A 13,665-nucleotide genomic window follows, 5' to 3' on the forward strand; every position below is an offset into this window, starting at 1 on the left:
CTATTTGTTGTTGCAGCCGTAGGAAGAGCTGTCCCACTGATGAACAGAGAGCACATTGCAATCATCAAGCGGGCAGTGTTTGAACACCACTTCTATTTTAAACAAACATAAATCAGTCCGAAAAGATTAGCAGTGTTTAATAAAAAGAACATCACTATTCAACAACACCAACGCCCTAAAAGAAAATAAAACAGAACGATTACATAGCTAAAAGTAAAACATTACTCTTTAATAAGTCATGATTTAACAATCTAATAAAACAACAACAAAGCTCGTCGAGGCCAGAACCCTATAAGCCTGTAAAGGTGCCTGTCAGTCACACATGTACAGTATGATACACTCACTCCTGAGGATGATTCTTTCATCACTGGCAACAACCTGCTCCACAAGAACAGTTTGGGACTAACGCGACCCCAACTGTGTGTTTTTAATCCATTCCCATGTAAACCCAAGGTGCCTCCTTCAGGTGCAGCAGCTCTGAGTTCTCTGTTGTGCGCTCTCTCCTCTCCTTCCAGTGCATCTTCTTCTCTTACCTTTTTTGGTTAAGTTTACCTGCTGACCCATCCAATTCACACCCCTGCAGTGCTGCTGCTGTTGTTCCATCCCGCACCGCCACTGAACGGATTGCTCTGTCTTTCCTCTCTTTATCTGGAGATAAGATACTTACTTTTGAGATAAAGCATATTATGATAAATCAAATGAGCTTTATCGCTTTTGTGCATCTGGGTGTTTGTGTGTGTGCGTGTGCGTGTGTGTGTGTGTGTGTGTGTGTGTGTGTGTTAATACAGCTGCTTTGCAGATAGATATAATCTGTGAATCCATGAAGTGTTGCAGATGTGCCCCAGGTTCACTGATCAGGGAGGGAAAATGACTGAGCATGATCTGTGGGAACTAACTTCTTGTAGGCATCATAGTTTTTATTCTAGAAATTATTTTTTATTTTGATAAACTACACAGGTTAGGATTGTGGACTGTATGTTTAAAATATACAATCAGACTGAAAATTATATATTTAATATGGTAGATTAGAAGTTTGGGGGAGATATCTATATTATTTATACTTGGAGGACTTTCTTTGTATGTATTCAGGTTAGAATAAATTGTTCAGGCAAAGTATTGCGCGTGCCTGCCTCTGTGCGTGCGTGTGTGTGTGTGGGAGGGGTTTGTTGGAGACACTTGCTCCCTCTAATTAGCAGTCTGCGCCGATAAAGAAACTCAGTAGAGCGACCTCACCAAGGCGCAAAGGCATCCGAAGGCCACTTCACCTATGTGACTTTGACTGTGTGAAGTTGGACAGAGAGGCGGTCCGGATGCTCGCTGCTCTGCGGTGTGCTGCCCAGCTTAGCTGACAGTCGGTTACAGCTGAAAGAGCAGTTTAAGAAAAAAGGAAAGAGAAAGAAGAAAAAAGCACTTTGACGCTTGTCTTGTGAACTCCTGCGCGCCCCGCTTATCCGTTCAGCGCCTGGCCTCGGACGCACCGACTTGTTGCCCCGGCTGAGCTCTGAGGGGGCCACGGCTGCTGCGTTGCGTGTCCGACCTACAAGTCAGCGAGAGGACTTAAAAGGCTGCTGTAAGGATGATGTCCTACATAAAGCAACCCCATTACACCATGAACGGGTTAAACGTGCCTGCCCCTGGAATGGATGTGCTTCATACAACCGTCGCTTATCCACGTAAGTTTGAACTTTTATAGGAAAAAACAAAAAAATACGCATTTCTGTCCTCACAGTTTCTATAATCACGTTTGTCAGAATGGTGCGTAAAACGCGCAGGTTTCGATGCTTTAGCAAACGAAAACATTCTTTTCTGTTAGTGACCGATGCTGAATATAGTCTCTAATTATTACGCTGGACTGAATAAAATTGAATATTTCGGAAGAACTCTGTAGTAAGAGATATTTTGTCCGTCGGTCTTTAAACTTCCACATTATGCGGCTCTGTGGATAAATTTATACGTGAGATTTATTTTTTAATTAAATGGAAAACTATTAGTTCTGAATTCAGATGAACATAGATTGTTGTTGTTACCGTTTTGTTAACTTTTCTTAGCGGCTTCATTAACGCTCAGATTGGTATTTTATATATTAGAAATTCTAATATATAAAATATTTGTAATAATTCTTGTTCTTCTGCAAATACAACAAGGCAGTTGGCTCTATGCACCATGAAGGGTAGACTCACAGTACTTTTAATGGAAATCCTATTTTATGAAATAAAAAGTCGCCGTTTCTGCTTTTCAAAGTAAAGGGAACTCCTCTAACAACCTCTGACTATGATACTTCATTTTGAGACTTATTCTATTTATTTTTTGTCTTTTTCGTGGGGAAAACATATTAACAACTGGCATGGCATAATACTGAGATATTTCTATTAATACTTTTTAGTATTTGTTGTCATCCACGCACATAGCTGGAAAATAAAACTGTCCAAAGAATCACTTGAGCGCTTGTTGTGTTCTTTTTCTACAAAGATGATTCAAATCACTCACATAAAAACTCATAATTCATGCCGCCCCTCTGTTGATGTTAGCACGATAATCCCCTCTCTATGTCATTTCTTTCAGCCACTCCCAGGAAGCAGCGCAGGGAGCGCACCACCTTCACCCGCACACAGCTGGACATCCTGGAGGCGCTCTTCTCAAAGACCCGCTACCCAGACATCTTCATGAGGGAGGAGGTGGCCCTCAAGATCAACCTGCCTGAGTCACGTGTCCAGGTACTGGAGAAGTAGGCTACTGCCAAGATGGAGGCCACTGTGTTCAGGCCTTGTGCGTTCCTCATAGTGTGCTGTGTTATGAACTTCTGCATAGAAGTCTATGTCTATGCCTCTGTAACCCAAACCTCTGATTATTAATACGTTATGACATGTCTGCATGACTGGTAACATGTTGAATCTATTTTGTTTTGGTGACCTCAGGTTTGGTTTAAAAACCGCCGTGCCAAGTGCCGCCAGCAGCAGCAGCAGAGCAGTGGCCAGTCCAAGCCCCGGCCTCCCAAAAAGAAGGCCTCGCCAGCGCAGGAGCCTAGCGCTCCTGATCCCGTTCCTAACCCATCTGGCTCATTCAGCCCCTCCTCAGCCCATTCTGGCCCCAGCCTGGCCCCGAGCTCCAGCACCGGAAACACTGCCGTGTCCATTTGGAGCCCAGCCATCTCACCCCTGCCAGACCCCTTGGCCTCCTCCTCGGCGCCCTGCATGCAGCGGCCCTCACCTTACCCTATGAGCTATGGCCAGCCGTCAGCCTACACCCAGGGCTATGCTAGCACAACCTCCTACTTCACTGGCCTGGACTGCAGCGCCTATCTGTCCCCCATGCATTCACAGTTGTCAGGCACCGGAGGTGCTCTCAGCCCCATTGCTGTGCCCTCTATGGGGGGCTCCTTAAGCCAGTCCCCAGCATCTCTGTCTTCACAGGGCTACAGCACTGCCTCTTCCCTGGGCTTCACCTCTGTCGACTGCCTGGACTACAAGGACCAGCAGGCCTGGAAGCTGGGCTTCACCACAATGGATTGCCTGGATCACAAGGACCAAAACTCCTGGAAGTTCCAGGTTCTCTAGAAAGGGTGTCAACATGCCACGTGCATCAGTGAATCCCATGTAAGATAGGGCAAAGCAGTTCTCCCAGAGGACTTAACATTGATTTCTCAGTTTGTCATTTGTAAGATTTTCTGTAGGAAATGCATTTGATTTAAAAGGTTTGGAGATGAACAAATGAATGAGTGTCATCGATGCTGCCTGACTGCAAATCATGTCTGTTTTCTTCTTCGTGTTATCTTAAATAAGAGAACAAACGCCTTTAAACAGTTTGAAGGAAAAGACTGGAGAAACAACACAAGCTATCTCTTTCTCTCGCACACACACACACACACACACACACACACACACACACACACACACACACACACACACACACACACACACACACACACACACACACTTTGTGTTCCATTTGCATAGAGTGAAAGGAGAGCTTTTTGTCCTGGAGGAGCTCCTGTAGGTCCTCCTTCAGGGTTACGTTATTTTGAGCTATTTATTGTTATTAATATTATTATTTGAAGTTCCATTTGAATATCTAATTTGACTGCATTTAGATCTTTTTTAGCTTTCGTGTTAAGTATTACAGTGTTCACCTTTAGTGTCATCATCCTGATCTGTTTGATGGAGAAAAAAATAGATTTTCTGTTTTAAATGTGACACATTAAAGTGATCTATTCTTTACATGTTTGCACACTGATGATCTTTGGGATGAGATCCAGTTTGAAAGTGTAGCTTTAGCGGATTTGGAAGTCACAGTTAGGGGTCAGTGTGAAGTGGACGTTGGATGTAAAGTGGCCATGTTGTAGCAGTGGGCTCTGGAGCCGCCATGTTTGTCATAAGGCCTGCATGGCTCTCACTGTTCCATCTTGGTTATTTTAGCTTATCTGATTCTGGGAGTGTTCCAATCCTCTTAGAATCCCTTCAGCAATGCCCTAAGTGAATTAGTTAGGATTATTGCCCTACCTCCCTCTGTCTGTCACCTACCTCAGCCTCTTCTTCCACTTCCATTCCCCTCTTTCTCCTGTTTCCCTCCATCTTTTCTGTCTATTCTCTCCCATCAGCTTTGCAGTATTACTTTTTCCTCCACCTCTGGCTCTTAAAGCCTTTTCAGTTTAGCTGCATCTCTGTTGTCATGCACATCTCCCAAAAACAGCTGTCTCACTGACCACAGTGCAGTTTAATAAAGTGCTTTTTGCTTACAGTTGTTTCATTAATTGTGTTAGCTCACTATCAGCTGAGCGGTTCCACTTATTTCACCGCTCCTCTGACAGTCCCAACATGATTACTGCAACACCAACTTACTGCTGACATCACATAGGAGCAGTTTGTGTGTTGCAGTAGGTTTGGTCAAATGTTTTAAATAAATTCCACGTTTTTACCCAAAAATGGAACAGTTTGCCATTTAAGCTGAGTATCACAAAAACTGTTCATGTCAGCCACACTAGCATAAAAGGTTTGATGACACATTTCTGATGCCATTCTGATATTTACAGTAATAAGTAATACCAGTTTTTGTTGCCATGCAAATGGTCTGATCACAGCCCTTGACTATGAAAATGTAGCGCAGCGAGAGTAGTGAGCGGGTAGCAACGGACATTTCAAAGCATTTTTCTGCACTCGACACTGACCTAATCCCACTCTGTGCTCTGCTTAATCCCTCTGCCCTCCCTCTCTGTGGTGCAATTGGTTAATCCCTGCATCTGTATGCCCTGATTGGTTAACCTCTCTTGCATGGAGCAGTGCACTTGTAATCTCCCCCCTCAGCACAGAGTGTTTCAGACAGACATTTGCGCTGTAATCCCACAGAGGAGCAGATGTGATGGGGGATGGACGGCACTGAGCAGACCTTGAGGAAGGTGAATACGGGAAAGCTAAAACACCACAGACAGACTGCGAAGGAAAGCTTCAGGCTCTGAAGAAGAAAGAAACCTAATCAAGAAGTTCAAGTGTTATTACAAGTAAACGTTACAGGTTAAAAACATAACAGAAACTAAATGTTAAATATCTAGAGCCTAGAGGTCAGCCGAATGTACCTTCATTTCCAGTTGGTGCGCGGACTAAACTAGGCTTAACTCGGTTGTTTTAATAGAGTGGAGAAAATACAACACAGCTAAAAGTAAAAAACAAAAAAAAAGATGATGATGATTATTAATATCATTATTATTTTATATCCGACGTTTTTTAACTTCAAAACAGAGGTCAGATTAAAAAACATCTCCATGGTTTTATCAGGTGTCTTTAGTCCATGAACCAAGCTCACTGTGGGCAGAGGTGATATAAGAAACTCTACTCATAACCAACACATCAGATTTGTTTTCAGGGAAGTTTATAAAATGTTGGCATCACTCAAGAATTTAAGATAATCGATGTTGCTTTTGGATAGCAGTGAGGACTCTAACGGTGTCATTTCCATAGCATTGGTGGGGAACACTATCAAAGATCACATTTTTCCTGGCCAAAATATATTTCAAATATATGGTAAATATATGTTGTATTTGTGATGCTCAAAAATATATATTTTTGAAATTGAAAAATTTTTTTTTTCAAACCAAAATGCATTTCAAAAGATATTTCAGAGTGAAGAAAACACATTTCCAACCTTACAGTAAAATGTATATCAAAGTATCCTTTATTGAAAATGTATTTAGTGCAATAATGATGATGATAATAATAATAATAATACTAAAAGTAACAACATGTTTTATGTTCATCTGCAAAAAACAGTTGGATTAAAAAAAAACAGAATCAAAGGTTTAGCAAGAATTAGGTTGTTTATTCATTTGCTTACAGTATTTCACATTACACAATATCTCACTATAATGTAGCGTTCACTTGACTTTGAAATTATCTGTCAGTGATACAGTAAACAAGATACAACAACTGCTATGTACGCTTTAGTTTGTGACAATATATACAACATAGTACTTAAAGGAACACACTCCACTTTATTTTGGAAATAGGCTCATTCTCCATCTCCCTCAGAGTTAAAAATGCAGCGTCTTCTTTCTAGATCCGTACGTTAATAGGGCTCTGGAGTGTGATCTTACTGGATGGGCGTAGCCAGGATTTTTGGTTGAGGCGCCATATTAGCAGGCCAAACAAATGCTTGCTGTGTGGTCGGTTGTAATGTTAGATTGCACTACCGGCAAGGGAATAAGCTTGAAAACAGGCTCTCTTTTCATTGTTTCCTCACCTGGAAACATCATGAGGGAGCTTATGTGTTGGATGTTACCAAAAGAAGGCGTCTAGCCTGGATAGCAGCTGTGAGACGAGCTGATATTCAGATCTCTACCAGCCACAGATATCTGTTGGTGTGTTTCAGTAGTTTCATTCTGGTAAGTTCTAAATAAGTTCATATTACTCTTTTTATTTTCAATGCGCTCTGAGGTCATAGCAAATTAGAACAAACATGCAGAACTATCTTTATTTCTAAAGTTGCTAATTATTTGGCATTATTGCAGGCAAACCAGCCTATGAAATGAATGAAACAAATCCTGACTGGGTTCCAACACTACACATGGGGCACTACGAAATCTTTGTACATGCTACATACCATGCTACATACATACTACATGCTACATACCACCATGCCAATCAGATTACTTCTTCCATGTGAGGGTGAAAAGGTGACCCTCCTGGATAAGATGGCAAAGGTTTGCTGCGTTTTGGTGAACATGTGCCCCAGTGTGTTAGTAAAACCAGGGAAAATGCTCTTGTTAAATACTCTTAAAAGTCTTGTGCTGTTTATGCAGTGATACATTTTCAAAAGAGACAGTAAATTACAGAATTACAGAAATTGGGTGATATTATATAAATGCTGTCATGATTTTATGTAAACATTTTGTCATTTGTAAACTATACATGACATTGACTCTACATTGTAACTGATGTGATGTTCTATAAAGTGGTTTTAATTAAAAATAGGTAAACATTTGTTTGTTTCTTTATTCAACTTTTGAACAGTGGTAATTAGTAAGTACATAATCAGTAAATGCAAATTATTTACAGGCCCCCCTAAATTAAAACATTATGGGCTATTCAGAACAGAACTATGCTTGGAAAAATATTTTTCCCATCAGTTGATCCAACTCCTCCACAGTAGCAGGTGGAATTTTTCTGTTTTGAGGACGCCTTCTTTTACCTGTCACTACAGATGGTCTGTTTATGTTTTGATTGAGAGCCTTTTTTTGGGCAGCTGAAGAGGAGAAGTCTATCTTATGGCCAACCTCTGGCTGTATCTTGGTCATATTACCCAGCAAAATCAAGTATGAAGGTTCATCTGTAACAGTCCTTGTGCCACAGATCCACACTGTTGCTTCTACTTTAAACAGAAGAGCAGAGACATGGGTGCAGGTCTCCGCGACTCCGGCCATACAGCTGCAGTGGGCGGCTTCAAACTTCCCTGTGATGCTCACAATGACCCATGGCTACAATGCTGGTTCATTCAGTCTTTGAGAGTGCAGTACCTGAAACACACACAGGCAAAGTTCAAGACACGAACTTTAATAAGCCAAGGCCGACACAAATGTGTTGTGTCTACGTTCAAATACATTAATCATAAATGTAACAACTAAAGTGTTTTTATGTATCCATATATAGAAAGCTGCATGTTATATTTTAAATCTGCATGTTTCTTTTTAGAAACCTATCAGCAAAAAACTTAAGTATGTAATGCAAGGATGTAATCACTTTCAAGAGTGAGAAAGCATAAAGTTCGACTTTAAGTGACAATTGTGGACACTTAATATGATAAGGCGATTCTGCAGGTCATTAATCAATGTATAAAACTAAAATAAAATGTGTCACTAAAATGTATTTAGTGACACAGCACACAAACACGGAAGCAAGATGTGTAATTAGGATTATTTATAATAAATATGAATTAATTAGTGTAATTTCATTAACCATAGAGAATAACTAAATCCTTCAGGACAATGTCACATCAGTGCACTGAACTCACTATGGCATCCATCTAACAGAGCTTCCACATGTTCTCACTGTAATTTCCCCCTCATGAATGAATTTATGCTGCACTAATCTGAATGTTCGGAGGGAAATCAAACGCATTTTACTCGTAGTACTCAAGCTGACTTCACTTGGTTTGAATGACGGCGTACTCACAATTGCACCCAGTCCTTGGTGAATTGGATGTGCGCCTCCAGAGATTTATGACGGCGAAACTGGTGCGCCGTGTATGCGCTGACTTTACAGACAAGGTACGAGAACAGATCATGCTAAGTCAACAGCGGTTTGGTCTTCAGGGTTTCTACTAGCGGACGAACTCTCCTTTCCAGCACCCTGGCATAGACTTTCCCAGGGAGGCTGAGGAGTGTGATCCCCCTTTAGTTGGAACACACCCTCCGGTCCCCCTTCTTAAAGATGGGGACCACCTCCCCGGTCTGCCAGTGCACAGTGATTTTAAAAATAAAGATAAAATGAAAAGTAATTAATAAAAAGTAAATATTTAAACATTCCTACAAATGTGCAATGAACGTGTAAAAATTCTGTTTAGTAGTTGTTGCTGTTTCTTTCTTTCTTTCTTTCTTTCTTTCTTTCTTTTTCTTTTTTCTTTTTGAAAAATAACGACGTCTCTGAGGCGCGAATTACTACGTGAAAAATGGCGTCATCTTGTGGCCCCTTTCTGTCACTATAATTCATTCAAGGCTTTGTGGGAAATGCTTCTCCTGTAAAAGTTTCAGTCACCGGCGACATTTTTTCATCAGCAGAACGTTGACCGTCATCACAATGAACCAAATTCGATGACGTCACAAAAGTCAGCTCAAACCACAACCAATCAAAATCTTGACTTTGATCTGAAAATCCTTAAATAGCCGTTAGTTCGCAGTGTTCCTCACAGCAATCAGTTGCGATTAGTTCACATTTGCGTCGTGTTTTTAAACAGTTTCCTAAAGAGATTTAAACTCTTTTTCAAGGACATTTTAAAAGTTCTGTACCAATCAGCTAAAGTTTGACAGCTGTACCGACCAGTTTCCTCCAGTCTATTAAAGCAGACTGTTTTCAAAAAATGGATAGAGGAGACGGCTCACAAAACCATGACGATGGTGAACAAAACCATGTTGGTGTAGGACTAGCAGTCAATGAGCTGCTTTTGGCACTGCTGCAACAGGGAAATCTTAGAGCAGTTGACAGGATGTTCCCCTGGATTGAAATCAATCAGTTGCGTGGTTTAGTTGATAATCAACTGCCACAACAAGAGGAGGCAGTTGATGTTCCGGTAGGAGGCATCGAAATAAATCCTCCCCAGGAAATAGCAGGACCCTGGGAAAATTTTAGAGCAGAGATGGGAGTAGGCGATGGCATTGAAAGAAATCTACCCCAACAAATAGAACAACCCTTGGTCATTAATGGAGCAGAGATGGGAGTAGGAGATAACATAGAAAGAAATCCACCCCAACAGATAGAACGACCATTGGTCATTAATAGAGCAGAGATGGGAGCAGGAGATTACACAGAAAGAAATCCACCTCTAGAAATAGAACAACCCGTGTACAATAATGGAGCAGAAGAAGATCCAATTATTGATGAAATCAGGTGGTGGGAAGATGAGGGATCTGAGAGCGACACTGAAAGTGTTCCTGATAGTGACACAGATGACGATGGAGACAATGGCCAGGATGCTCCTGTGCTATTGCCCCCCAACCCAGTACCAGGCGGTTCGAGGAGGAGACCAAGGGAGGAGGAGGATGAAGAAGAAGAAGAAGATGGGAGAGCTAGGAAAATGTCTAAACACTGAATTTTGAGCTGAGCTGGACAGTCAATGTTGCACCCATCTTCCAAAGCTACATGTGTCCTACATCACTCTACGGCCTAGAGCGTCCTGGTGCCACGTGCACTTATGGACACTCTTATGTTCGAACAGGGTTGCTGCTGCTGGTTTGGTCAATATTGTTTGGAGAGAGATCAAACTAACAGCTTTAGAATCAGTGCAAAAAAGACGTAAACACAAAGCGCGGACCCGCCGAAACATCAGAATCAGCGAGCTGTCAGCTTTCAGCCCCGACCGTGTCCGTGCAGTCGGGTGAGAAAGGCCACATCTCACTGATTCTGATCCGCGGTCCGCTTTGTGTTTACGTCTTTGTGCAGAAGCCGTGTTCCTGCTCTCATTTACTGTTTTAAATGTTTGGTGGTCGTCAAAATTTTGTGACGTTTCACCTGAGATTCTGGAATTTTGGGCAAAATACATTTATATAAAAAAATCGATTCAGGATTTTAATGAATCAATGTCACGTTATCCAATCCAGAATCGATTTTAATCGATGAATCGATTATTAAAACCCACCCCTACTTCCTATCACCATTGTGCTAACGTAATTATACAATAGCATTTACAACACCACCATCTTCAAATAGAAAAACACATTATGGAATGCTATCAGTTGTGTATTGGCCTCCCCAAACCCTGGACCTCAACATTAGTGAATAGTGGGATCATCTTGACAGAGAAGGGAAGGAAAGGCAGCCAACATCCAAAAGAAGAGCTTTGAATGCATGTCTTTATCCTGTCTTCCTTCTCACCCCAACCGGTCGCAGCAGATGACCGCCCCTCCCTGAGCCTGGTTCTGCCGGAGGTTTCTTCCTGTTAAAAGGGAGTTTTTCCTTCCCACTGTCGCCAAAGTGCTTGCTCATAGGGGGTCATATTGTTGATTGTTGGGTTTTTCTCTGTATCTATTATTGTACGATCTACTGTACAATATAAAGCTCTGTGAGGCGACTGTTGTTGTGATTTGGTGCAATATAAATAAAATTGAATTGAATTGAATTGAATTGAATTGAATTGAATGTCCTTCAAGAAGCCTGGAGAACTTTTCCTGAAGACTATCGCTATAATAAAAAAAGGAAAAATTAAAGCAAAGGTAATGACTAGTTTGGGTGTTGTAGTCCTTTAATAATCAAGGAAAAGTAGTAAATCCACAATTTTAAAAAAAATTCTTTTATTATAAATAATCCTGGTGTGGATTAGTTACTTACACATCAAACCAATGTTTTACAGGCAGAACATTGCTCATCTGAGTTTTTACAGACCCAGAGTGAAATTCACACAAGTTCAGCTTTCATTACCTGATCAGTGCGCCACTGAAGCAGACCCACTCTGCTCTGTCTTTGAAGATTCACCATGAGAAATTGGCATTCCTTGCTCTAACTGTCCACAATATGAAAGTCACAGGAAAAACCGACATGTCTTTTTTTTATGTTTGTTTGTTTGTTTTAACCCACTATGGTGCCACTTAAAATCCCTGTGTTTGAACAGTACACTTCAATTCTGCTTTAACAGCAATCCTTGATGTGCAGGGAAACATCAGGGTTAGCAAACTCACAACGCGAGTCTTCTTTCTCTGGGCCACATGTGTAATATTTATGTTTTTGTCCATCGAGCCACTCCATAGAGCTTCACTGCAAGTCATGTTTAATTGCAGCAGAGAATAAACACCAGCCTTCAGACCAGCTGCAAAACAGAAAAATAAACACGTGGACAAAATGCATAAATTTGCTGTAATGTAAGTTAATAAAGTAAGTTACATACCGCAAAAGCCAATAGCTCCTCCAGTCACACAACCACTGTACACAGCGTTCTTCCAGTCAGATATGCCTCTGTGCTGTAAGTGAAAATCAGGTACAAAAAAAGACAGTTATTACAAAACACTTTCAGTTATCACACAGAAAGTGTTTTGTTTTTCATCTGCATGGCAGGAGGTAGTAATGGCAGATAATCAATTAATCATTAATCAGCATATATCTGTAAAAGTATTCTCATATAAATTACCATCACTTTGTTCGGTACTTCTAACGATTTGTTAACCTATCCTTTAACCACTTCTGCAAACAGCCTGTGCCTGACTTTATCATAATACATTACATGGTGACAATTGAACAAAGCATATACAGTGGGGCAAAAAAGTATTTAGTCAGCCACCGATTGTGCAAGTTCCCCCACCTAAAATGATGACAGAGGTCAGTAATTTGCACCAGAGGTACACTTCAACTGTGAGAGACAGAATGTGAAAAAAAAAATCCATGAATCCACATGGTAGGATTTGTAAAGAATTTATTCGTAAATCAGGGTGGAAAATAAGTATTTGGTCACCTCAAACAAGGAAAATCTCTGGCTCTCACTGGCCCCACTGTAATTACAAAAACAGGTAGCAGTGGGAATGTGAGCATGATTTTGGAAGAAATCATAGAATTCTAGGAAAAAAGGATGGAAAAATGTTAGCAGCTGTTTCTGTCTTCATTCCAGCTGTGTCCATTTGTTGGTGACAAATGTTGCTGGATAGTGATGTGGACATAAGCATACCTAACTGAGTGTGTGAGGCAACATTTCCAGCAGTGCTTGCAGTTGTAAAAATACTATATGCAATGCTAGATGAATATTATAACTGTTACTGTTTTAGGAGCAATAGATTATTATTTTTACTCCTGTTTTTTGTTTCCTGATTAAAACTAAATAAAGAAAATGTTGGACTTTGATTTGTGGGGAATATATTGTAGTGTTATGGCTAAATATCTATTTTAACGTCCATCCCCCTTAAAAAAATAAGCAAAATGCTCTCATTTTGTCTGTCTATGCTTTAAGAACTGCAATAGTCCTGTATTCCTAGAAATATGAGTATAATATTTTAACTAGGGGCAGCACGCCCATACGGTAAAAGAACTGGCTGAGTAGCAGCATATCACTGAAAATAAAAGCGAACCGAGCCCTGAGGAACGCCACAAAAAACATAGACAACACGGACGCAAGTGTTATCTCTGTCTGCAGAAAAGGTAGCCATTAGCTTACCCAGGGATCTTTTAATTCAAACCCAGGTTTCGAGATGATCCAGAGAGTGTATTGCTCAACGTTTGCGACAGAGTTGCTCAGTTTTAGTGCTTTTAAATGTGCTTTCTCTGTTAAAGCATAATAATGATACTCATAAAATACATTAAGTAAAATGAAACTGAAATCTCTTTCTCCAGTACCTTAGATTTCTTAGATAACCTTTTCAGTAACTGAGGATCTAGTTTTTCTGCATCTATAGATTAGTTTAATTTACTATCATTTACTATATTCTACTATAATAGATTAATTTACTATAATAAACAAATCATTTTATGTTCAGTAATTTTTTTATATTAT

The 13,665-nt window shown here is 40.6% G+C and overlaps 1 protein-coding gene across 1 annotated transcript; it reads left to right on the top strand.

Moving 5' to 3' along the window:
• Positions 1-1,228: 1,228 nt before the first annotated feature.
• Positions 1,229-4,795, top strand: crx (cone-rod homeobox). The gene is made up of 3 exons (XM_080866649.1): positions 1,229-1,673; positions 2,563-2,714; positions 2,916-4,795. Exons 1-3 carry the CDS (start codon positions 1,577-1,579, stop codon positions 3,552-3,554), a joined length of 888 nt encoding a protein of 295 aa, XP_080722775.1. The 5' UTR covers positions 1,229-1,576; the 3' UTR covers positions 3,555-4,795.
• The last annotated feature ends 8,870 nt before the right edge of the window (positions 4,796-13,665 follow it).

The sequence above is a fragment of the Rhamphochromis sp. 'chilingali' genome, assembly GCF_963969265.1.
Source record: "Rhamphochromis sp. 'chilingali' genome assembly, chromosome: 19".
Classification (NCBI taxonomy): Eukaryota; Metazoa; Chordata; class Actinopteri; order Cichliformes; family Cichlidae; genus Rhamphochromis; species Rhamphochromis sp. 'chilingali'.